This window comes from Ovis aries, chromosome 4 (genome assembly GCF_016772045.2).
Source record: "Ovis aries strain OAR_USU_Benz2616 breed Rambouillet chromosome 4, ARS-UI_Ramb_v3.0, whole genome shotgun sequence".
Taxonomy (NCBI): domain Eukaryota; kingdom Metazoa; phylum Chordata; class Mammalia; order Artiodactyla; family Bovidae; genus Ovis; species Ovis aries.
Genome location: NC_056057.1, coordinates 33,191,995 through 33,218,226, shown reverse-complemented (window position 1 = coordinate 33,218,226; position 26,232 = coordinate 33,191,995). Strand labels below are relative to the sequence as shown.

General features: G+C 37.4%; 1 protein-coding gene across 3 annotated transcripts; it reads left to right on the top strand.

The window, feature by feature from the left end:
* Nucleotides 1-108: 108 nt before the first annotated feature.
* On the top strand, nucleotides 109-26,010 carry DBF4 (DBF4 zinc finger). Of its 3 annotated transcripts, none has more exons than XM_012176520.5 (12): nucleotides 109-436; nucleotides 1,547-1,719; nucleotides 9,125-9,304; nucleotides 11,585-11,635; nucleotides 12,117-12,186; nucleotides 12,393-12,469; nucleotides 14,946-14,985; nucleotides 15,833-15,875; nucleotides 19,997-20,125; nucleotides 20,573-20,687; nucleotides 22,575-22,699; nucleotides 24,826-26,010. In XM_012176520.5, the coding sequence occupies exons 1-12, from the start codon at nucleotides 391-393 to the stop codon at nucleotides 25,802-25,804; spliced, it is 2,028 nt and encodes a 675-aa protein (XP_012031910.2). In that variant the 5' UTR covers nucleotides 109-390; the 3' UTR covers nucleotides 25,805-26,010. The 3 variants fall into 3 exon arrangements, with proteins under 3 accessions (XP_012031910.2, XP_004007844.2, XP_042105081.1); XM_004007795.6 differs by having other exon boundaries at nucleotides 15,830-15,875; XM_042249147.2 differs by lacking the exon at nucleotides 9,125-9,304 and having other exon boundaries at nucleotides 15,830-15,875.
* Nucleotides 26,011-26,232: the final 222 nt, after the last annotated feature.

Genomic DNA, 26,232 nt, shown 5'->3' with positions numbered 1-26,232 from the left:
GCAGGCGCGAGGGGCGGGGCGCGCAGGGCGAGGAGGCGGGCACTAAGGGACCGGGTGCGCGGCGCGAGGGGGCGAGCGCGAGGCGGGGCGCGCGACGTGAGAGGGGGCGGGGCGCACGTATCGGCGCCGCGGCCGCGTGACGCGTTTTCAAATCTTCAACCGCCGCAGCCCACTCGTTTTTGCTTTTCCTCTTCCTTCTCCGCGCCCTGGGGCCGGATTCGGCCCCGGAAACCAAGCCGGCGGGTGAGGCATCTCTACTGCGTGGGTGTGGTGGCCCGCGGAAGGGGAGAGGCGACCGGCGGGTCAACGGGCCTCGAGGAAGCCGAGTTTCCTCCGCGGCCCGGGGCGACACTCTCTCCCGACCCAGCATGTAGGTGCCGGGCGGCTGCCATGAACTCCGGAGCCATGAGGATCCACAGCAAAGGACATTTTCAGGGTAGGAAGCCCTTCCTCCGTTTGCAGTCCCTTTAATCCTTTCCTCCTCTCCTGGTTCCATTGTTTCTAAAGAGTTCTCGCCCTGGGTCTCTGCTTTTCTGCCTGACACGTGCGTCCTGCTCTGTGGCCTGAAGGAGGCACGGTTCGGGGAGCAGAGGGATCCCAGCCCCTGGAGCTCTCCCGGCTCCAGCTTCGGCCCCAAATTCCTCGTCGTACGGTCGGTTATAAAACGAGAAGACAGTGTGCGCACCCGGGAACCCGCCGGGGCTCCCACAGATGCTGCGACCCTTGGAGGCTGCAGATCGAGCCTCGGTTTAAAAGCAGATGTGTTCAGGGCTTTTCGCTTCCTGATTAAATTGTGGATTTTTGGTCTTATGAAGTTGAAGCAAAGTATTTTATTTCAAACACACCTTTGCTGTTTTCAACATTATAAACAGAAACAAAAGCAAACCTTCGTTTTCAGGCACTTGTTAAGTAGTCCGGCCTCCAAGTGTTTCTTCTTAACATATAGTGTGTAGTGTGTATACGTGGTCTCCTACTATAAACAGATTTGAGTTCTTTAATTTTTAAGCAGTTGTTTGTAGTTCAGATCTGTTTTCAAAAGAAAGAATGAAATGAATGGTGATTTGGTTCTTCAAGTGGACCGTTTAGTCTTTTCAATATACATTGACTCTACCTGAAACTTAACCCTTGAGCAGTCAGGAACCTTTGAGGATTAGGTCAGTACCAGTTTTGAGTGTTCAACAGAATGCCAGAAGCTCAGTTAAGTATTTGTTGAGTAAATACTCCATGGAGTTTACATCCTATGAAAACTTCGAAATTGGTTTCATAAAGTTCCATGCCTTAATGCATAAAACAGGATTAAATGCATGAATATTTCCTGCAAATCAGCTCCTATGAACAATAAACGTTTTGTGACATAACAGTATCTGTTTAAAGACTATTTTGTCATTATCCTAAGTGACACTACAGAGGAAATAAAATGTTAATGCTGAGTTAGTAGGATTATATTTTTCCCTCTGTGATATGATTATTACATAAACAAATTATTTTTTAAACAGAAATTTTGTCTGCGTAAAGCATGATCTAATTCTAATTTTTTAAACAACAGGTGGAATCCAAGTTAAAAATGAAAAAAACCGACCATCCTTGAAATCTCTGAAAACTGATAACAAACCAGAAAAATCCAAATATAAACCTCTCTGGGGTAAAGTATTTTACATTGACTTACCTTCTGTCACCATATCTGAAAAACTGCAAAAGGACATTAAGGATCTGGGAGGGGTAAGTCAAATCCATGGACTTTGATCAAAAAGAAAAACTTTCTAACTTATAATCATTTAAAATTTTCCTTTTGGGAAAAAAAGGTATAACCATATAGCACCAGGGGCTTCCCTGATGACTCAAAAGATTTAAAGAATCTGCCTGCAATGCAGGAGACCCATGTTCAATCCCTGGATAGGGGAGATCCTCTGGAGAAGGGAATGGCTACCCACTCCAGTATTCTTGCCTGGAGAATTCCATGGCCAGAGGAGTCTGGAGGGCTATACAGTTGAGGGTCACAACGAATTGGACACAACTGAGCAACAAACACTTTCACTGTTTACCAAGCTTAAATTTTTTATCATCTGTTTATCATTAGTGCAAAGTCATGTAGCTTCAGAAACCTGACAGAACTTTCAGATTTCTGTCTGGTGTAAAGTTCACAGTGTGAGAAATGAGACACCCTTGTCCTGGAGGAACTGCTGACTGCCTTTTCATTGTAATGTTGGCATGTCCTTCAGGTGGCAGGAGCTCTTTGATTGTGATTATTAGGAACTTAAATATAAATAAGATGGTATTTACAGAACAAGGGAAACCTGTTTAAACCACAAAGATGTAAAATTTCTTTTGACTGATACAGTCTCAAAAGAATGAATGTCACTAAGGTACCACTTTTGGATAATGAATATGGGAAATGTGCTTCTTTTCTACATTATACATTTGAGTAGTAGAAAATTTGGATAAGATTACAAGATTTTTTTTAGAAGTAAGGGTAATACTGGATAAATTTTGGCAAGGTTAAGATTTAATTTCCTGATTCTTCCTGTTTCAGAGATTTTTGTCTTGGTTAGCATTTTTTAATAATATGAGTAAATCCTGCCACAATGAGGATAAAAACTTGCAGAACATGTAAGAGGTTTTTTGGAACTATTTAATCTGTCTTTGAAAAGCTATTCTACTGTTTTGCTGTTTTCTTAAAACATTGTCACACACTTGTCGTAGTAGTAACATGTTATCAGAATAACCATATGACTGCATTCCTAAAGGTTATGTTTTGTAACCTAGCACATTTGAATAAAGGATCCTTGCATTTTAAATAGTAAGTACTCAAGTGTTCAGAGAAGTTAAGTGACTGGCTCAGGGTAGAATCAGCCTAATTTCCAGACTCACATACTATTGCACCATTCTGTTCCTCTAGAATCCATGGCTACAGTGGAAAAACTCATTAACCCTGCTGATGTAAATCAGTAATTTTAGATTTATGTTTTTAGCAGTGGAGCTCTTCAAACAAAATCGTGTTCAGAAGTCCAATGTATAAAGCCACTGCTCTAGCTAAAAGAACAGTACAGAAGCTCTCATCCCTATAGCAGTTCCTGAGACACTTGCAAGAACCAAATTTTGAATTAACTTATACATTAGATAATAGTTGAGAGTTGGTTTTATCAAATTTTCATCCTAAAATGGTTTGAACTAGGCCAATGAAATGAAGAGTATATTTCCCCAGAGCTGTGGATTTTGAACTGAATTTGATTATTCTTTAATTTTTCTTAAAAACTCTTAAATTCTGATCTTCCCAACACACTACGATTTCTGTCCCTGGCACAGTATTGTTTCTATCACTGAAAAAGGCTGTTAAGATCTCAAATGTGAACTATAAAGAAACTTTGACCTCCATACACTTAAGTTTTAAGATTCAACTCTAAGAAATAGTTCCATAGATATTCCTTGAAAGGATTATGCTTACTATTAATTTTTATAATTACCTAAATCTTTTATCCATTTGTAATTTATCCTGCCTCAGGCTATTAGCAGTGTTAGTCTGTTTTAAAATGGTCTATGCGTTTTTTTCTCTCATCTTAATGAAAATATCTGGTTCAGTTGCTCAGTCATGTCCAATTCTTTGTGACCCCGTGGACTGCAGCATGCCAGGCTTCCCTGTCCATCACCAACTCCCAGAGCTTGCTTAGACCCATGTTCATTGAGTCAGTGAAAACATCTAAATACACTTTTTATTTGGAGAATACACTTCTGACAATTAAACACTGAGAGCACATCAGGAAAGTCTGACATAATGGGAAAATATCTTGAATAGTGGAAAGGAAGGCTGCTATTGCAAAACCAGCCATGTAAAGGCCCATGTCTAAACACTGGACTAAAATAAGAGAGTTGGGAAAGAAAAGAGATTAGGGTCAGATACCTTACCATATCATGGACTTGAGGATAAAGTACTTGTTTTTGATGTTCAGTGTAACCTTTGAGTCATTAGAAAATAAATTGTGAGTTTGTACTTTTAAAGACCTAGATTCAACAATAGCTAATAAAGACAAAACTAAGTTAATGGTACAGGACCCAGTATTAAGTATTTTGGTAGATTCAAAAATGAATCTGATACCTAGTCCACCTGCAATTTCTAATCAAGTAGAGATGGCATTGTTACAATTAATTGTTATATAACAGAATGTTAAAAGGGAAAGATTATTTCCAACTGAGGAACCTTGGAGGCCATTGTATGGACACAATTTAAACTCAGCTTTGAAGATTGATTATGATTTGAGCATATGGAAATTCATTCAGAAATTATTCCACCACTGTTTCCCATATGGTAGCACTATTTAAGATGATAGGGATGCAAAAATTAGATGTAGTCTAATCTTCTAGGAATTCAGCCTATAGGAATATCAGACGCCTAAATAAATAAGTTGCAGTATAACATTGTCAGTGCTTTATCAGAAATTATGTAGAAATTGCCATTAGAATACAGAAATGGAAATTATTAACTCTGCCTTTTACAATTTATAGCAATGATAAAGTTTGAGCTGAATCTTGAAAGCCTAATAGGAATATACCAGGGAGAATGAACAAACTAAATAGAAGAAAGAGCATACATAAAATATATGTATGTGTGGTTTGAGCAGCTGTTAGTAATAGAGTATGAGTTGATCTTGGGATTTAGATGGGGGAAACAGCAAGAAACAATGTTACATTGGGACCAAACTATGAAAGATACTTTGTTCACTACTAAAGAGTTACAAGAGGTGTAGGAAATGGAAAACCAAAGGAAATGTGGGTACTAGCATAATGAGTCCGTCAGGACTGAGCTTCCCTTTCACTTTTTACTTTCATGCATTGGAGAAGGAACTGGCAGCCCACTCGAGTGTTCTTGCCTGGAGAATCCCAGGGACAGGGAAGCCTGGTGGGCTGCCATCTATGGGGTCACACAGAGTCGGACACGACTGAAGCAACTTAGCAGCAGCATGACAGACATACAAACCAATGCAATAGAAGAGAGAAACTAGAAATCGTCTCATATAGTCACCTGATTTTCATCAAGGTTGCCAAGACCATTCAATGGGGAAAGGCTAATCTTTTCAACATATGATGCTAGGAAAACTGAATATCAACATGCAGAAGAATAAAGTTGTACCCTTACTGTACATTATACAATGTGGTTAATTAAAAATGGATCAAGACCTAAAACGTAAGAGCTAAAACCCATAGAGGAAAGTATTGGGGAAATCTTCATGATACTAGATTTGGCATTGATTCCTTGACTATCATACCAAAAACACAGACAACAAATGAAAAAAACAGATAAATTCGACTTAATAAAAATGAGGTTTTGTGCATCAGAGGACTACTGTCAAGAGAGTAAAAAAGACAGCCCACCTAATGAGAGAAAAAAATTTTGCAATTTTTTTCTGTTTGTAAAATCTGTTGATAGATTAATATCCAAACTATAAATCCTACAATTCATCAAAAATCAACCCAGTTAAAAACTGAGCCAAGGACTTGAGTAGACCTTTCTCTAGAGAAGATATGTATGGATAGCCAATAAGCACAAGAAAAGATGTGCTACATCACTGCTCAGTGCAATTCAGTCGCTCAGTCATGTCCGACTCTGCGACCCCATGAATCTCAGCACACCAGGCCTCCCTGTCCATCACCAACTCCCGGAGTTCACTCAGACTCACGTCCATCGAGTCTGTGGTGCCATCCAGCCATCTCATCCTCTGTCGTCCCCTTCTCCTCCTGCCCCCAATCCCTCCCAGCATCAGAGTCTTTTCCAATGTGTCAACTCTTCGCATGAGGTGGCCAAAGTACTGGAGTTTCAGCATTAGCATCATTCCTTCCAAAGAAATCCCAGGGCTGATCTCCTTCAGAATGGACTGGTTGGATCTCCTTGCAGTCCAAGGGACTCTCAAGAGTCTTCTCCAACACCACAGTTCAAAAGCATCAATTCTTCGGTGCTCAACTTTCTTCACAGTCCAACTCTCACATCCATACATGACCACTGGAAAAACCATAGCCTTGACTAGATGGACCTTTGTTGGCAAAGTAATGTCTCTGCTTTTGAATATGCTATCTAGGTTGGTCATAACTTTCTTTCCAAGGAGTAAGCGTCTTTTAATTTCATGGCTGCAGTCACCATCTGTATTGATTTTGGAGCCCAGAAAAATAAAGGAAAATGCAAGTCAAGACCCCAGTAAGACAAACATAGAAAACCAACTTAAAATTAAACAACAAGTTCCAATTGTATAGCACAGGAACTATATTCAATATTTTGTAATATACTATAATAGAAAAGAATATGAAAAAGAAGATATATATGAATGTGTAACTGAATCACTTTGCTGTACACCACACACTAACACAACATTGTAAATTAACTATATGTCAGTCCAAAGAAGCAATGTGTTACCACCTCACATCCATTAGGACAGCCACTGTCAACATAGGTGTCAGTGAGGATGTAGAGAAACTGGAACCCTTGTGCACTGTTAGTCAGATTTAAAATGGTGCAACTACTATGGAAAACATGTTGTTTCCTCAAAATGATAAAGAAAGGAATTATCATTATGATCAAGCAGTTCCACTTCTGGGTATATATCCAAAAGAACTGAAAGCATCTTGAAGAGATAATTTATATACCCATGTCCAGAACAGCATTACTCACAGTAACCAAAAGGTGGGGGGGGGGGGACAAATATTAATAAGCAGATGAATGCATAAATGTGGTTTATACATACAGTTCAGTCGCTTAGTTGTGTCTGACTCTTTGTGACCCCATGGACTGCAGCATGCCAGGCTTCTCTGTTCATCACCAACTGCTGGAGCTTACTCAGACTCATGTCTATTGAGTCTGTGATGCTATCCAACCATCTCATCCTCTGTCGTCCCCTTCTGCCTTCAGTCTTTCACAGCATCAGGGTCTTTTCAAATGAGTCAGTTCTTCGCATCAGATGGCCAAAATATTGGATGTTCAGCTTCAACATCAGTCCTTCCAATGAATATTCAGGACTGATTTCCTTTAGGATGGACTAGTGGGATCTCCTTGCAGTCCAAGGGACTCTCAAGAGTCTTCTCCAACACCACAGCTCAAAAGCATCAATTGTTTTCGTGCTCAGCTTTCTTTATAGTCCCACTCTCACATCCATACACGACTACTGGAAAAACCATAGCTTTAACTAGATGGACCTTTGTTGGCAAAGTAATGTCTCTTCTTTTTAATATGCTGTCTAGGTCATAGCTTTTATTCCAAGGAGCAAGTGTCTTTTCATTTCTTGGCTACAGTCACCATCTGCAGTGATTTTGGAGGCCAAAAAAGTAAAGTCTGTCACTGTTTCTGATGTTGCCCCATCTATTGGCCATGAAGTGATGGGACCAGATGCCATGATTTTAGTTTTCTGAATGTTGAGTTTTAAGCCAACTTTTTCACTGTACTCTTTCACTTTCATCAAGAGGCTCTTCAGTTATTCTTCGCTTTCTGCCATAAGGGTGGTGTCATCTGCATGTCTGAGGTGATTGATATTTCTCCCGGCAATCTTGATTCCAGCTTGTGCTTCTTCCAGTCCAGCGTTTCTCATGATGTACTCTGCATATAAGTTAAATAAGCAGGGTGACAATATACAGCCTTGACGTACTCCTTTTCCTATTTGGAACCAGTCTGTTGTTCCATGTCCAATTCTAACTGTTGCTTCTTGACCTGCATACAGATTTCTCAAGAGGTAGGTCAGGTGATCTAGTAGTTCCATCTCTTGAAGAATTTTCCACAGTTTGTTGTGATCCAGACGGTCAAAGGCTTTGGCATACTCAGTAAAGCAGAAATAGATGTTTTTCTGGAACTCTCTTGCTTTTTTTATAATCCAAATGATGCTGGCAATTTGATCTCTGGTTCCTCTGCCTTTTCTAAATCCAGCTGGAACATACGGAAGTTCTCTGTTCACGTACTGTTAAAGGCTAGCTTGGAGAATTTTGAGCGTTACTTTGCTAGCATGTGAGATGAGTGCAGTTGTGCAGTCGTTTGAACATTCTTTGGCATTGCCTTTCTTTGGGATTAGAATGAAAACTGACCTTTTCCAGTCCTGTGGCCCCTGCTGAGTTTTCCAAATTTGCTGGCATATTGAGTGCAGCACTTTCACAGCATCATCTTTCAGGATTTGAAATAGCTCAACTGGATTTCCATCATGTCTGCTAGCTTTGTTGGTAGTGATGCTTCCTAAGGCCCACTTGATTTCACATTCCAGGATGTCTGGCTCTAGGTGAGTGATCACACCATTGTGTTTGGAATATTATTTAACATTGAGAAGGAATGGAATTCTGTTCCATGCTACATCATGGGCAAACCTTGAAAACACTGTTACATGAAATAAATAAGACCCCAAAAGATAACCACAGGATTCCACTTATATGAACTACCTAGAATTGTCAAGAGACTTCCTTGATGGCTCAGCAGTGAATCCATCTGCAATGCAGGAGATACGGGTTTGATCCCTGGGTGGGGGAGATCCCTTGGAGAAGGAAATGGCAACCCACTCCAGTATTCTTGGCTGGGAAATCCCATGGACAGAGAAGTCTGTCTGACTACAGTCCATGGGGTCATAAAAGAGTTGGACACAACTTAGTGACTAACCAATGACTGAATTGTCAGATTCACAGAAATAGGAAGTAGAGATTAAAAGAGATAAAAAAGGCTGGTGGGAGGGGGAAATGGGGAATTACTGTTTAATGGGTACAGTTTCAGCTTACAATGATGATCAAGTTCCAGAAACAGATAGTTCAGTTCACTTGCTCAGTTGTGACCGACTCCTTTCAACCCCATGGACTGCAGCACACCAGACTTCCCTGTCCATCACCAACTCCCGGAGTTCACTCAGACTCACATCCATTGAGTCCGTGATGCCATCCAGCCATCTTATCCTCTGTCATCCCCTTCTTCCGCCTTCAGTCTTTCCCAGCATCAGGGTCTTTTCCAATGAGTTATTAGAACTCTCCTTGTACTTTCTCAGGACTCAAGGCTTAGAATAATACAGCATAGAAATTTAGAAAATATTGAAAATGTTTCAGATTGACATTTCCTATTGTGCCTAGCATATGAAACAGTTAATGGTTTATATGAGTTCCTTAAAAATATTGTGTTTTCCTTTAGCGAGTTGAAGAATTTCTCAGCAAAGATATCAGTTATCTTATTTCAAATAAAAAGGAAGCTAAATTTGCACAAACCTTGGGACGAATCTCTCCTATACCAAGTCCAGAATCTGTGAATACTGCGGAAACCACATCACCTCATCCCAGCCATGATGGAAGTTCATTTAAGTCTCCAGATACAGTAAGTCTCTGAAATATGCTTTGAGACTCTGAAAGGCTATGAATGAGTGAGTGAAAGTTGCTCAGTTGTGTCCAACTCATTGCCACCCCATGGACTCTACAGTCCATGGAATTCTCCAGGCCAGAATACTGAAATGAGTGGCCTTTCCCTTCTCCAGGGGAACTTCCCAACCCAGGAATCGAACCTAGGTCTCCTGCATTACAGGTGGATTCTTTACCAGCTGAGCACAAGGGAAGCCCAAGAATACTGGAGTGGGTAGCCTATCCCTTCTCTAGCAGATCTTCCCTACCCAGGAATCGAACCAGGGTCTACAGCATTGCAGGTGGATTCTTTACCAACTGAGCTATGAGGAAAGCCCCTGAAAGTCTATAGGATGTTATAATTAAGAGTGGGCTGACAGCAGAGTTCACCTAGGTAGAATAATATCTACATTAAGTGTATCTACATTAAATGTGGCTTTCCAGTTGTCAATAAGGCTGCTGTTGTATATAGAATGGTGATTTTTTCCTCCTAATAATACTTATACATAGTCTTACTCCAGGGGGCTTCCCATGGAAGTGGTAAAGAATCTGCCAGCCAATGCAAGAGACACAGGTTCAAGCCCTGGGTTGGGAAGGTCCCCTAGAGGAGGAAATGGCAACCTACTCCAGTATTCTTGCCTGGAAAATTCCATGGACAGAGGAGCCTGGCGGGCTACATACAGTACATGGGTTGGCAAAGAGTTGGACATGACTGAGTGACTGAGCACAGTCATACTCTGATTCCTAAAATACATCCTTCCATTTAGTGATGACTTATGTTTAGAGTAATTTACAACTAAAAGATGACAGCAGGTCATTTTTTAAAGAAGGAATAGACACCTCTTGTTTGTTTCAGAGCATGGTAAACACACAGTAGCCCAGGGGCCAAATCCAGCGTGCTGCCTGTTTTTTTTACAGCATGCGAGCTAAGCATGAAGTTTACATTTTCAAATGGTTGGGGGGACATTCAAAAAGAATACTTTGTGACAAGTGGCAGTTATATGAAATTCAATTTTCATTGTTCATAAATAAAAGTTTTATTGGAATACAGACATACCCATTCGTATAGGTATTGACTGAGTGCTTTACTGCTATAAAGGTAGAGTGGGGTAGTTGCAACAGAGACTGTATGGCCTGCAGAGCCATATGAACATGTACTGCAGGGCCATATGAACATGTACTGTCTGGCCCTTTAAAGAAAAAGTTTGCCAACCCCTGGTCTAGATTTACTAACATCACTTCAGTTCAGTCGCTCAGTCGTGTCTGACTTTTTTGTGACCCCGTGGGCTGCAGCACACCAGGCTTCTCTGTGCATCACCAACTCCTGGAGTTTACTCAAACTCATGTCCATCCAGTCAGTGATGTCATCCAACCATCTCATCCTCTCATCCCCTTCTCCTCCTCCTGCCTTCAGTCACATCACTACCACTCAGTTGCCAGTAAGTTGTAAGATACAGTGAAGGGTAAATTAAATTGATTTAATTGGTTATGAAAAGCAGAAGAGATTGGAAAAATACTGTTTATCTCATTTTAAAATTGAAATTAATTAAATAATTTTAAATATTGTCCCCATCTTACCTCATGTAGCCATTTGGGAAGCAGGGACACCTGGAGGCAGGGAAGAGAAATCACTTGGGAAAAAAGAGACAAATATATAGAAAAAAAAAAAGAAGAAGAGGCCTAGGAAGCCTCATACATTCTTTCAGTTCATGCTTTTTTTGAGGAACAAGGTTGTACAACAGTGACTAGTTCCAAATTAGTTCCTGCTGATAGCATTTCAACTAATTTTCCTAATGTCTTATTTAAAACTGAAACTGTGTAAGAACCAGTATATCCAGTCTACTCATATCATTAGGTCTTCAGTTAAACAAGAAATTAAAAATGTAAGCTTACATTTAATTACAGGCAGAATCTCAAATCAGTCTATTTTATTTTTACGTTGAATAACGTTGACTACAGAACTGACCTTGGATCTCATTCAGCTGAGTTCAGTTGCTCTACTTAAAAAAGAAGAAACAAACTTTTTCATCAGAAATCTAATTGCAAACAAAGACCCTAAGGAGATCAGTTTTTACCATATTTACACTGATGGTTATTAAGACTTGTGTAAATAAAGTATATGTATTTTAAAGCTCATGTTTATATTAAATTTTATTTTTAAATTTTATCTACTTGCTTTGCTCATTTTGTCTTTTTAAAATTTTTTCCAGTAGGCACTATGTATAACTATATGTTTGGTTGTTCTTTGGTCTTTCTATAGGTGTGTTTGAGCAGAGGAAAATTATTAGTTGAAAAAGCTATCAAGGACCATGTAAGTAGGGATTTTAAAAATTCACAGTGTTCTGTTACTTCACTGAAGTGTAAAATAGAGATGTTCCTGCAATCTTCTTTTCCTCACTTTTAATAGAAAAAGCCTAAATATCAGCATGTGTCTTGTTTATAAGAACAGAATCTGCTTTTCATGAAGAAACACCTCCATCATGTGGCCTTTTAAAGTATTACTGGACACTTCTGAAGCTTGTGGCATTCTGTGATTTAAAACAAAATAATTTCTTGAAACTATTAACTGTAAGGCTACAGGGTACATTAATTTTCAAGAATATCAGAATGTATTAATCAGGAATGGTTTTAGAAATTCCAGAAGGAAAAACTGATGTCTTCATTGTTGTTGTAATTGTGTAGGGTCTGTTCTGAATAACCGTAAGTGACATTAAACTTCAATAATATTTTTAATTTAGCTCATTTAAAATAGTAATTTCCTAGAAAATCTATCAAACTTTTTTTTTTAACAGGACTTTATTCCTTCAAACAGTATATTATCTAATGCCTTATCATGGGGAGTAAAAATTCTTCATATTGATGGTAAGGATTTTATTACTGTTTTTGAGAGTATTTTCTATAAGTGTCTGTCTGTCTCTTGCTTCCTAATTTTAGATAGAGTTTTAATAGCAAGACATACCTGTAACATTAATTCTTTCATCTAAATTTAGTACAATTTTAAGAAAGTAGCAGTGTTTAACTCCAAAGTCAAAAATGCTAATCTTAAACCCTTCTTTCTTTTAAAAAAGACATTAGATATTACATTGAACAAAGGAAAAAGGAATTGTATTTACTCAAGAAATCAAGCACTTCTGTAAGAGATGTGGTATGTTATTTTCCTTAATTTTTAAACTAATTAGAGACAATGATTAAGCTCGGTTTTTAGTTATGTATCTATAAGCTTCTTTGCCAAGTGGAAAATATTACTGCCAGAATATCCTAGGGGTAATCATGTATGCTATATGCATGATTCTGTTATCTGAATAAATTATTGCATATCACTTTAGGATTTACTTACACGGTGAAAGTTGTTTCAGGGATGGTGGCATAGTTTTATTTTCTTCTTTGATGGCTGCTGCTGCTAAATCACTTCAGTCGTGTCTGACTCTGTGCGACCCCATAGATGGCAGCCCACCAGGCTTCCCCGTCCCTGGGATTCTCCAGGCAAGAACACTGGAGTGGGTTGCCTTTTCCTCTTCGATGGCTACTGGAGCCAAAAGAACAGATATTTTTGTTCATTCTGAAGGAAAACACCATGCCTGACATATTGCATTTTACTCCTAATGTGCATATACTCCTTTCAGGAACACAAATAGGGAGGCTTACTGATCAAGTTCTCTAATTTCTGTCATATAGTATGACTGTCTGGGCTAACCTCAAGATGTTTGTTAAACAAGTGTGTTGGGCATTAATGTCTGTTAGACCTAATGCTCTACATCTTCCGTTTCTTCCGTTTTTACTAGCTTCCTTGACAAAGCCTCTGTATAGAATTATGCCTTCATGATCCTTTAAAACAAACCTCTTCTGTCCTTTAAAACAAATACAGTAAAACCTTCCTTGACCTCACATCCCTACCTACTATTTAATCTTTATATCATCCAGACATTTGACATTTCCACTTTTACACTTCCCACTTGCTTTTCAACATGGATGGTACAAAACTGCTGACCAATTTGGCATTTTAGGTGTGCACTTTTAAAAAACCAGTCATATTGGTTCTCTATGCTACTGTTCACTTCCTCCTTGAACTTATTTTCATCTGGAACTTCTCTCATCCCTTTGCTTTCTCATAGTTCTCATATCTCAGAACATTCTTTGTGGTCTGGTTTTTCTTCACTCAATCATTAAATGAATCTAAATGGTAAAGAAGTTTTACAGAAGACTGTATATAAAGACATGAAGCCATATGTAAGGTGGCATGTTTGGGGAATTTTCTGTAGTATAATACAACCTGATCTTTGAGTATGAAAGTGATAAGAAATGAAGCTAGAAAGGTTAGTAGGTTAAGATAGGTCTTTGTACACTACATAGAGTTAGATTTTATTTTTAAGAGTTTGGAACATTACTGAGAAATAACGAATAGAGAGGAACCTGGTTGGATAGGTATTTTGGAAGGATCCTGTGATAGCCAATTAACGATATTTCCTTGCAAGGCTGATCATTTTACTCTCATAGTTCTACCTTTTCCAAAAATGCAGTAGAGTTGGGAATCATACAGTATGTAGCCTTTTCAGATCGGCTTCTTCACTTACTAATAGGCATTTAAAGTTCCTCCATATTGTTTTGTTACTTGATAGCTCATTTCCTTTTGTGGCTGAGTATTCCACTGTCTGGATGTGCCACAATTTACCCATTTACCTTCTGAAAGACATCTTGGTTGCTTTCAAGTTTGGCTGCCTGTGGCACCTTTACAGCTGCAGTTTCTTAACTGGGGTCCACTCTCATGTCAAAACTGGGGGGGAAAAGAGGAAATAATACAGGGATTCCCTTTGTACTCTTTGGACAGCAGGAGCCTCTTTCCTGGCTCTTTGTAGCCAAAAAGATGAGGTTTGTATAGGAGTTACAGCCACTGACTCTGCTATTGCTGCCAATCTCAGAACTAGAGGCCCATTCTTCAAGAAGCATTGCAAGAGAAAAGAGGGTAGGAGAATAGAAAATATATCCCCTATCCCCTTAAAGATAATTCTGACTTCCTTCTGCAGTATACCTACTTTTGTTTACTTTTAGTCCTCAAGTAGTAGTTCATTGAATTTTGTACGGTTTTTATTGTCATCACTTCATATGGGGAGTGACCATATAAAATATATTCCATCTTGACTAGAATCAACAGGCTAATAAATTTTTTAATAATTCTTTGATGAGTTTATCATCACAAAGGTTTTGCTGAATAAGGGCATAAAAATAATTAACATGACTATTTTTAGATTATTCTGTTAACCATGCTTTTTCTTTATTGGTTGATTTCTTTTTGTGAAGATAAAAACAATTATAGCTAAAATGCAAGGTATGTGTTGGGTGTACTGTAAAAGTAAGCTTAGGTTACTAAGTTCCATACCAGTGGTTAAGATCTTTAATTCTTGAATGATCTTTGTTTCCTTTCACTTCTTTGGTTGAATTGATTTTTAAAAGCAGCTTTTTCTTGTTTTTTTTCCCCCCATGAAACTACAGTAATCAGCCTTCCTTTGTATAGTTCTTTTTCTATATGGTTTTTTAATTTTAAGGATATTGAACAGTTGCAGTACCCGTTTTCCCTTTTCAAGCCCAGTGTTTTCACTATATATTTATATTTCCCCCCACTCCAGGGCAAGAGAGTAGGAGGTGTTGGCACTCAGAAAACAAAAAGTAAGTATTTTGATTTTCTTAAGTGTGCATGTTTTGCTAGAAAATAGAACAAACATAAAACATCTACTGAAAAATCATGTAACCAACCCTTTAAATGACTTATTCAGTGGTTCGTAGCCTTTTCCCCCATGGCTGTCTGGTGAAGCCTGTGGGCTTTTGTTAGAATGATTTTTTGTAGCCTACCAGGCTCCTCTGTCCATGGGATTTTCCAGGCAATAGTACTAGAGTGGATTGCCATTTCCTTCTCCACATTATATTACTAAGAAAATAAATTATATTGAAATTCAGTTATCAGAATATTTTTCAGTATACAATAGTTACATACTTGTTTTTATTACACATTAAAAAGTTCTACCAGATATTATAATTGCTACTGTAATTCTGTTTTTAAATGATGACTGTAAATGATGCTTTGAAATATTTGTAGTAACTAATATGATATGGAAATGTTTCAACTGGTATCAAAATTAGAAGCACTGCTAATACTACTGTGGTCCTCTTGGTTATGTGCAGAATTGGAGGAAATGTTGAATTTAGGTTAGAGACTAGTGAACATGAAATTCAAATTTTCCTTTTTTTAGCTCAAAATTCTCCTGAATTCTACTTATAGATCCTTTGAGGGATCCATTCAGTTTAAGAATTTCAGAATATAGACAGAGAGTTTGTTATTTTGGAAATGGATTTATAATTATAAGATACCTTACCTGAAGCTGAAAATTTCAAACTGAAGTGAAATGGGTAATGGATACTTAGTTGGATTATTTTAACCTGAGAAGTTTTGTTAAAAAATAAAAAAAATTCTGGATTTATAAATACCTAATATCATACTTTATATATTCCCAAGCAGGTAGACTCAAAAAGCCTTTTGTAAAGGTGGAAGATATGAGCCAGTAAGTATCTTCAATTCAATCTGTATGATTTAAAAGGAGAAAATATTTTAATAAAGGAGAAAATCTAATTAAGCTATTTCCACTAATACTCTTAGGTCCCTTTATGTTAGATTTACATGATGCTAATATGCATGTGGCACAGTTTCAAAAAGTATCATTAGGGCAGCAATGGAGCAGACACAGAGAGCAGACCTGTGGACACGGTAGGAGGAGAGGAGGGAGAAAGGGAGATCTATGGAGAGAGTGACAGGAATTTACAGTACCATGTGTAAAGCAGATAGCCAGTGGGAATTTGCTGTATGACTCAGGGAACTCAAACAAGGCCTCTGAGACAGGCTGAAGGGTGGGGCTGGGAAGGAGGTCCAGAAGGGAGGGGACATGGGTGTACCTATGGCTGATTCTTGTTGATGTGTGACAGAAAACCACAAAATTCGGTAAAGCAATTATCCTTCAATTTAAAATCTTTTTAAAAGCATTAATTACTTTGTGCTTGAGGACTGAATTTAGTTTCAGTAGGTTTTAGATAATAATTACTTAAAAATATAGTTTAGAGCAACCATGAGACCATCTCATTTTTCAGTACTTCAAATAACCCTTCTCTGGCTGAATGTAATACCATATGATTTAGAACTATTACTTATATTGCATTTACATTTTTGAAAAATAAATTATTAGTTACTACTTGGAAATATAAAATCTGACTATAACATGTAAAGTTGATAGTTTTCTTAAACTCATTCTGAACCTCTGTAATACAATCTTAATGAAGACTACAGACATAAGTAAATTAATTAGGCATGGGAGAATTAGATTTCTCTTAACATTCTACTGCTTATTTAGACACATGTGATTAATTCTCTTGGGTACTCACTGAAGTGACAAAGATACATTGAACACTTTTTATTAAATGTGCTTGCTGTGACAGAAAAGTACAATTTAAAATTAGGCCTAGAGAAGCATCAATAAGTAGAAAGACAGCCCATGTTCATGGAATGGAAGACTTCTTATTTTTAAGATGTCAGAACTACCCAAAGTGATCTACAGATGTAGTGCGGTCCCTATCTAAACAATGACTGTTACAGAAAGAGAAAAATCCATCCTAAAATTCATATGGAATCTCAAGGGACCCTGAACACCCAAAGTAATTTTGAAAATGAAGAACAGAGTTGGAGGTCTATACTTCCTGATGTCAAACTTACTACAAAGCTGTAGTAATCAAAACAGTTTGGTACTGACATACAGACAGATGTATGAACCAATGGAATAGAAGAAAGAGCCCAAGAGCAAATCTGTATATGATCAAATGATTGTGGACTAGGGTGCTGAGAGCATTCAGTAGGGAAAGGACAGTCTTTTTAATAAATGGCATCGAGAATACTAGGTAGCAACATGCAGAGAAGAATGAAGTTGAACCCTTACTTTATGCAATATATAATATTAACTTGAAATGAATCAGAGACCTAAAACTATAAAGCTTTTGGGTAAAAAACCATGAGTAAGCTTTATGACATTGGAATTGGTGCTCATTTCTTGGATATGACACTAAAAGCAGAAGCAAAAAGAACTAAATTTCACTACATCAAAATTACAAATTTCTGTGCCCAAAGAACCTAACACGATGAGAAGGCAACCTATGGAAAAGCAAAAGAAAGTTGCAAATAATGTATCTAATAAGATGTTAATATAAAGAACAATAGAAAGTCAAATGTCCCAGTTGAAAAATGGGCAAAGTTCATACATTGATTCAAAGATATACAAATTACCAACAGGCATATGAAAAGTTGTTCAACATTACTAATCATTAGAGAAATGCAAATCAAAACCACAGTAAGAAATCGGTGAAGTTGCTTCGTTGTGTCCAACTCTTTGTGACCCCATGGGCTGTAGACTGCCAGGCTCCTCTGTCCATGGGATTTTCCAGGCAAGAATACTGGAGTGGGTTGCCATTTCCTTCTCCAAAGAAATCTATTGCCTCACAACTGTTAGGATGGCTACTGTTTTAAAAAGAAAAAACAAGTATTGGTGAAGATGCGGAGATACTGGAACTCTTGTGCACTATTGGTAGGATTATAAAATGGTGTAACCACTAAGGAAAACCACATAGAGACTTCTCAAAAATTCTGAACTGTATGATCCATGAATTCCACTTCCAAGTATATATATCCAAAAGAAACACACAGTTTTGAAGAAGTACTTATACATGCATGTTCAGCACTACACTATTCACAATAGCCAAGAGGCAGAAGCCACCAAAATTTCTTCATCAACAGATGAATGGATAATATGGTGTGTGTATGTATGTATGTATATATATACAATGGAATATTGCTGTGCTTAGCATTGCTCAGTCATGTCTGACTCTTTGCAGCCCCATGGACTGTGGCCCACCAGGCTCCTCTGTCCATGGAAATCTCCAGGCAAGAATACTGGAGTGGGTTGCCATTCCCTTTTCCAGTGGATCTTCCCAACCCAGAGATCAAACCCAGGTCTCCCGCATTGCAGGCAGATTCTTTACCATCTGAGCCACCAGGGAAGCCCTCAATGGAATATCATTCACCTTTAAAAAGGAATGAAATTTTGATACATACCACAATATGGATAAACTCTGAAGACATTGTGCTTAATGAAATAAGAGGAAATTACTGCATGATTCTACCTAATGAGATAACCTAGGCAATGGCACCCCACTCCAGTACTCTTGCCTGGAAAATCCCATGGACAGAGGAGCCTGGTAGGCTGCAGTCCATGAGGTCACTGAGAGTCTGACACAACTGAGCGACTTCACTTTCGCTTTTCCCTTTCATGCATTGGAGAAGGAAATGGCAACCCACTCCAGTGTTCTTGCCTGGAGAATCCCAGGGACGGGGGAGCCTGGTGGGCTGCCGTCTATGGGGTCGCACAGAGTCAGACACGACTGAAGCGACTTAGTAGTAGTAGTAGTGTAGTCAGATTCATAGAGACAAAGTAGAATAGAATGGTGCTTATCAAGGGCTGGTGGAGAAGGGAGAATGAAGAGTTACTTATTTTATATATGGATACAAATTTTCAGTTTTGAAAGGTGAAGAAAGCTCTAGATATGAACAGGTGTTAAGAATCTGAAAACATTGTGAATATATTTAATACAACTGAATTGTGTTCTTAAGAACAGTAAATAGTTGGAATCAAGATTGCCAAGAGAAATATCAATAACCTCAGATAAGCAGATGACACCACCCTTATGGCAGAAAATGAAGAGGAACTAATAAGCCTCTTGATGAAAGTAAAAGAGGAGAGTGAAAAAGTTGGCTTAAAGCTCAACATTCAGAAAACGAAGATCATGGCATCCGGTCCCATCACTTCGTGGGAAATAGATGGGGAAACAGTGGAAATAGTGTCAGACTTTTTTTGGGGGGGCTCCAAAATCACTGCAGATGGTGCCTGTGGCCATGAAATTAAAAGACACTTACTCATTGGAAGGAAGGAAAGTTATGACCAACCTAGATAGCATATTCAAAAGCAGAGACATTACTTTGCCGACTAAGGTCCATCTAGTCAAGGCTGTGGTTTTTCCAGTAGTCATGTATGGATGTGAGAGTTGGACTGTGAAGAAGGCTGAGCACCAAAGAATTGATGCTTTTGAACTGTGGTGTTGGAGAAGACTTGAGAGTCCCTTGGACTGCAAGGAGATCCAGTCAGTCCATTCTAGAGGAGATCAGTCCTGGGTGTTCTTTGGAAGGAATGATGCTAAAGCTGAAACTCCAGTACTTTGGCCACCTCACGCGAAGAGTTGACACATTGGAAAAGACTCTGATGCTGGGAGGGATTGGGGGCAGGAGGAGAAGGGGACGACAGAGGATGAGATGGCTGGATGGCATCACAGACCTGATGGACGTGAGTCTGAGTGAACTCCGGGAGTTGTTGATGGACAGGGAGGCCTGGTATGCTGCAGTTCATGGGGTCGCAAGGAGTCGGACACGACTGAGCGACTGAACTGAACTGAACTGAAAGATAGTAAATTTCAACTTATTTCTATTGTTTGTTTCAGACTTCAGATGAATTATATGATTTTAAAATATAAGACTTAAAGCATGTTTTCTTTCATCATAAAGATTCTCATGTGTTTGTTTTTTTTACTCTTTTAGGCTTTATAGGCCATTTTATCTTCAGCTGACCAATATGCCTTTTATAAACTATTCTATTCAGAAGCCCTCCAGCCCATTTGATGTAGAGAAGCCATCTAGCACTCAAAAGCAAACTCAAGTTAAACTAAGGTTGGTTTTACCTTCAAACAGTTTTTAATCTTTTTAATAAATACTTTAAATAATTCATTTAACGCTGTGGAGGGGGGCAGTGTATGTGATCACTATTAAGGTTTCTCCTTTGGATATTTTAATGCCCCTTTGCTAGATTTAAAGTCTGAATTTTTTTCACTCTGTCACATTTAGACACTTCAGATTGGGGTTTGAGAGGAGAAGCTAAAAAATATTTACAAATAATTAAAATACATTGTTTCTCTTCAGTGATGAGATAATTCTCCTGAATAATCATTAATTCTCATTTTGCTGCTTAATTTCTTAAAAAGAAAAATGGTTAGAAGTATTTGTTTATATAAATCTCTGCAGATTATAGCAGATGCTGTTTAAAGTCTAGGACTGTAAATTTTTTTTTAAGTATTCCCTGTGTTCAGTAGTTAATCTTTTACCATGTATTTCTATCAGGATCCAAACAGATGGTGATAAATGTGGTGGAATTCCAGTTCAAATCCAGTTAAAAGAGAAGAAGAAAAAGGGATACTGTGAATGTTGCTTGCAGAAATATGAAGATCTTGACATTGTAAATATGATTTTGTATTCAGGGGGTTGATGTTTCTAAAACTATGAATAATATTTGCTGTATAAATTTTAGCTTATTCTTTTGATTGTGGTTGGTAGCTTCGTAATTAGGAAGTAGCATATACTTCTTTTTGATAGAATTATCTTAAATTTTAAGAACCCCAAGTGGGGAAGTATATATTGAAAAGTCATTTTTATCCAGTCAACAAATATTTATTGAGCGGTTACTGTGTACCAGGCACTGCTCTAAGTGAAAAGCATCATACGAAAGAGACCGATTCCTTATCCTCATGAAGATTACATTCAGTGGAAGGGGAGGAAAGAGAGGTAACCATAGGATAAAAGAATAGTGAAGTATAGAGAGAGAACATTAGATCAGTGCTATGAGAAAGCAGGAATAGAAGATGTTGCTGTTTTATTTAGAGTAAACAAGGAATTCCTAATAAGGTGAGCTTTGAGTAGAGACCTGTGTGACTTTGAGGGGACAGACTTGTAAATATTGAAATAAGCAGTGCAGAAGTGGTAAAGTAAACTGATGGGATCAAAAAACAGATGTTGGTGGACTAAACAATAGTAGTAGAAGTGATCAGACATGGTGAGACTGTGGATGCAATTTAAGCTGGGGCCAGGAAGGCTTGCGAATTGGTCGGATGTTGGGGGAGAGAGGAGATGACGGGCCATGGCTGTGAAGTGCAGCATTTCAGTCCTTAGCAATTTACAAGTGGGCAAGAGATTACTGATGGGAGGATGAGAAGAAAGTGGAGACTTTTTTTTTTTTGCAATAGCAGAAAGAGAAATAGTTGAAAATGTATGTGGGATGAAGAGAAGGTGGGAATAATTACAATTTGTAAACTGATAAAAAAGCAAAATAGCTTTGGATCCAGGCTAGCCCAGGTTTGAATCCTGGCTTCCTGCCTATGTGACTTTAGACAATACCTAGCACTGTGCTTGTTAAATATTAGCTGTTATTGTTTGAATGTTAATTTTTAAAATAATAGGTAGGTCTGTTTTGGTACTTGGTTTTGGTAGAAGATAGTGGGAAAGTTGAGAAAAAGTACTTGAAATGTCTGATTCATAAACTACCTCTGTCCTCAGACTCTAAATTCAAGTTTGTTTTATAACAGAAGTTTGTGTCACATTTTTGTGTTCAGTTTATTTAATAAAGGAAGAAAACAGTTTTAAATTATTTTTAATCAGAAGCTGAACTTTCTCAAAAATATTTCGTCTAAGTTTTATCTCAATACACTGAACTTGTTGACTTTGTTCTTGACCACCCTTAAAATGAAGAAGACTGTCTCGGTACTCTCTGTCATAAGTACTGGGTAATTGAGATCATTATTTGCTTATCTCAAAAATGTTGTTTTTATTCCCAGCATTAGTTGTACTTTTTTTTTTATTTATCTTCTAGATTCTTCTTTTGGGTTCTTATATGTTAAGTAACGTTTCATGTATTTAATATTTTATAAGGTTTACCTAACTTACTACTTGGTGGTAATTATATAAGGATAAAATAATGTAGTAAAGAGAAGTCTTTCCAAAAATATTAGCATACTCTAAATGCTCATTAGCATACTCTAAATGCTCAGTATTTCTGTTTTTCTTCAGCTTTATTTCATTTTCTGATGTAACTCCCTCATTTTCAGTTCCCTTAAAACCACAAATTCATTAGTACTTGATTCTTCTCACTGGAAAATGGAAGACTGAAAACCAAAGTAGTTTTAGTGGTTTCTGAGAAAATAACTTTTATTCTACTTATTTTAAGTTCTGATAAAGGATATTTCTTTGGAGTAGTTATTAGAAACTTAATTTTAAGGGCAAGAAGATACTAGAAAACCTAAACAAAAAAGCATCTATTACTTTATAATTATTATATACTTTTTTGTTTTAGCATCTTCTGAGTGAGCAACACAGAAACTTTGCACAGAGTAATCACTATCAAGTTGTTGATGACATTGTATCTAAGTTAATTTTTGACTTTGTGGAATACGAAAGGGACACGCCTAAAAAGAAAAGGTAATTTATCAACCTAAGTTTTAAGACTATCAGACTATTAAACTAAAAATAAATACAAAGTTTTCTGTTCTTAGAAGGATTATAATTTCAGGATATAAATATGGTTAATAACTTATTACTTGCACCACCAAAAGTGCTTACCTTAGATTACTTTTAAGGCTCTCTTCTTAACATAGTCGAAAAGAGGAGTTGGCAAAAAATACAAAGAATTGTTTTAGGCTTTGTGAACTACAAGATAGCTATTGCAGCTACTCAGCTTTGCCTCTATACAATGAAAGCAGCCACAGACAGTAAGTAAATGGGTGTGGCTATGTCCCAATAAAACTTTTATTTGAAAAATAGATGGCACACTAGATAGATTTGGCCCCCCATCTAGACCATCTCCTTGGACTCAAAAAATTGAACTTTTTGTTATTCTTAAGGAGTTTTAAGAAATTATTCTACTTCTGTTAAATCTTCTTTATACTTTTACTAGATATTTCTGCTCTGCTTGCTGATAAAAGTTGTGTCAGTACCTTTAATAAACATTAAGGTGAATACAGTGCTGTTCAATATACAGTAACTGTACATGACAAACTAAGCCTCATTAAGATTATACCAATAAATCTAAAATTTTAAAAAATGCTTTCATGTGGATATACCCTAGAATTGGTAATAATGCAATAGGTTATTTAGTCCTTATATCTGGTTTTAGACCAATCATAAAGGCATAAAGACTACTAAACATCATATTTCTGTAACATTCAGAATGACTGCTCATGACTGATTTAATAAAATATTTGGGGAGGAAGCATATCTTCAACTATTAAAACATATATAGGCTACGGTAAGAATGTGGAATTTCCTAAAAACTCATTCTGCAGCAAAATCCTACACTAGTACTTATACATAAACTGGTTATTCCTTAATCAGTATCCTATTACCTGCACAGTTTTTATCTCTACAGGCAAGTCACCTAAACATCTCTGGACTTTCAAAGGAGAGAGTGGTGTTGGACTAGTGTTTTTATATTTTATATCCTCCATTTTGTTCAAGAGGAGTCTTAAGTGAAAGTATCAACAAAATAAGTAGAAAAGGAACCATTCTGGTTTTGAAGGGGCAGTTGGAATTCTGTATTTTTCTTCATTATCTATAACATGTATAACATAAAACATAATTAGTGAGCTGTTGTAACCACATGGCTCAGTGGTAAAGAATCTACCTGCCAATGCAGGAGACATAGGTTCAAGCCCTGGATTGGGAAGATTCCCTGGAGGAGGAAATGGCAACCTACTCCAGTATTCTTGCCTAGGAGATCCCATAAACAGAGGAGCCTGGCAGGCTACAGTCTATGGGGTCACAAAGGGTAGGATATGACTTAGTGACTGAGCACGCACACACAATACAAAATAGCATCTCAGGAATATTAAGAGGCTCTATGAAGTGGCTTCCCTGGTGGCTCAGACAGTAAAGTGTCTTCCTGCAATGCGGGAGACCCAGGTTCAATCCTTGGTCTGGGAAGATCCCCTGGAGAAGGAAATGGCAACCCACTCCACTACTCTTGCCTGGAAAATTCCATGGACAGAGGACTCTTGTAGGCTATAGTCCATGGGGTCGCAAAGAGTTGGACATGACTGAGCGACTTCACTCCCTCATGAAGAAGAGAGTTTCAGGTCAAATATGTGTATGAAACTTAAGGACTACTAATTTGTCATGTTTAGAAGTATGTTACAAGTTTCTGGTTCATTATAATATAGAACTGTTATATTTAAATATAAATAAATCAAAATATAGAAGTTAAGAAAATTTTCAAGATAATAAAAAAATTAGGAGCAGACCCAAATCCCTTCACTATCATCTGTCTTTGATTTATATGGTCAAAGCAGTTTTAAATACCAAGTTCAAGATACTGCTTGCCTGTGGTAGAAAGTGGAAGAATGTGGATAAGGAGTGGCACACTAGAGTTTTCAGCTATATCTGTGAAGTTTCATGACTTCAAAACATCTAAAGCAAATTTGGCTAAAGGTTAAGAGTTCTATATTTTTGTAATGTTTTCTTAATTAAATAAGTTTCATAAACAGGTTTAAAAGATACTCAGAGTTTTGATAGCAATTATTTTTAATTTTTTTCTTTTTTTTTCTTTGAAGAATAAAATACAGTGTTGGATCCCTTTCTCCTATTATTGCAAATGTTGTGAAAAGGTCTGGAACTAAAGAGCTGGAATTGCTGCATAATTCTCAGAAAGCCTCCAGGGAAAATGTACATATGAGGAAGCAGGGTTTCCTATATAAAGAACCTGTTCAGGAACCTGAACAAAAGTCTGTGTCTTCGTCAGAACATTCCCGCCACCATTCTAGTGAACTGAGAGAACTTGATGATAAAACATCTCATAAATGTTCCATGTTAAATCCAGCTGAAAATAACATAAAACAAAATTTTACACCTCTGCCTCCATGTAAAAATAAACAAGAATGCATTCTTGATGTTTCTGAACACAAATTAATTTCAAATGAAAGTGACTTAGAAGTGAAGGTAGATCACTGTCCCTGTAGGCCACAGACATCTATACAAGTTTCTAATTTCAATACAGATGATAGCGCATCTCAACAGAAACAAAAGTCAGATACTGTGCTTTTTCCAGCAAAGGATCTGAAAGAAAAGGACTTTTATTCGGTATTTCATCGTAATTCTGATCTGTTAGCAATAAACAGTTCACAGGAGCACCTAACAATTTGGGCAGAAATTCCATCTGAAAGCCCTCATGAGGAACCCAACACGTGTGACATCAAGAGTATGGATAGTTTGCCTTCTGGTAAAATCTGTCGGAAAGTGAAAATACCATTAGGAAGAAATAAAAAAGAAAACCTGGAACCAAATGTGGAGTTAGATAAGAAAAGAACTGAATTTCTTACAACACAAGAAGAAAACAGAATTTGTAGCTCACCAATACAATCTCTACTGGATTTATTTCAGACTAGTGAAGAGAAATCAGAATTTTTGGGTTTCACAAGCTATACTGAAAAGAATAATATATGTGATGTTTTAGATATTTTGGAAGAGGAAAATTCAAATCTGTTAACAATGTTTTTCTCTTCCCCTTCAACTTCTACATTTACTGGCTTTTAGATTTAAAATAAATGCCTTTCAGAAGCAATGATCATATTCTTGACTTCTTTATAAATATATATAAAAATTCTTAGTTTGGGGAATGGGGGTTTGCCAGTTTTGTTTATAGAACCAAATGTAAATATTAACAATAAAGGTGATTTTACATTTTTCTATAGAATCGCATATATTTTTTTTTAATTATGGAATAAACTTGTGACTCTTTACATACTGTGTTCATAATTGTTTTCTAAGAATTTTTATGAATAGTAAATTTGCTTTATGTCAGTGAAAACTAATTTCAAGTGAAATTTAGAGAATATGAAAATTCAGCATTATAAATTAGGTACACTGGTTTTATGTATTGTCTATTAAAATAATTTCCATAATATTGCTTTTAAAAACCTCATTTTCACACAAACAAATGTGGTTCAGTGTCTTGAGTTCTA

What these genes read in the sequence shown, in the direction of transcription:
- DBF4 (XM_004007795.6), top strand. Translation starts at nt 391, where the DNA reads ATGAACTCCGGAGCCATGAGGATCCACAGCAAAGGACATTTTCAGG. An exon ending in AAAAAGCTATCAAGGACCAT is followed by an intron (nt 11,636 to 12,116) that starts GTAAGTAGGGAT and finishes TTTTTTTAACAG; the next exon opens with GACTTTATTCCTTCAAACAG. An exon ending in AAGGTGGAAGATATGAGCCA is followed by an intron (nt 15,876 to 19,996) that starts GTAAGTATCTTC and finishes TTACTCTTTTAG; the next exon opens with GCTTTATAGGCCATTTTATC.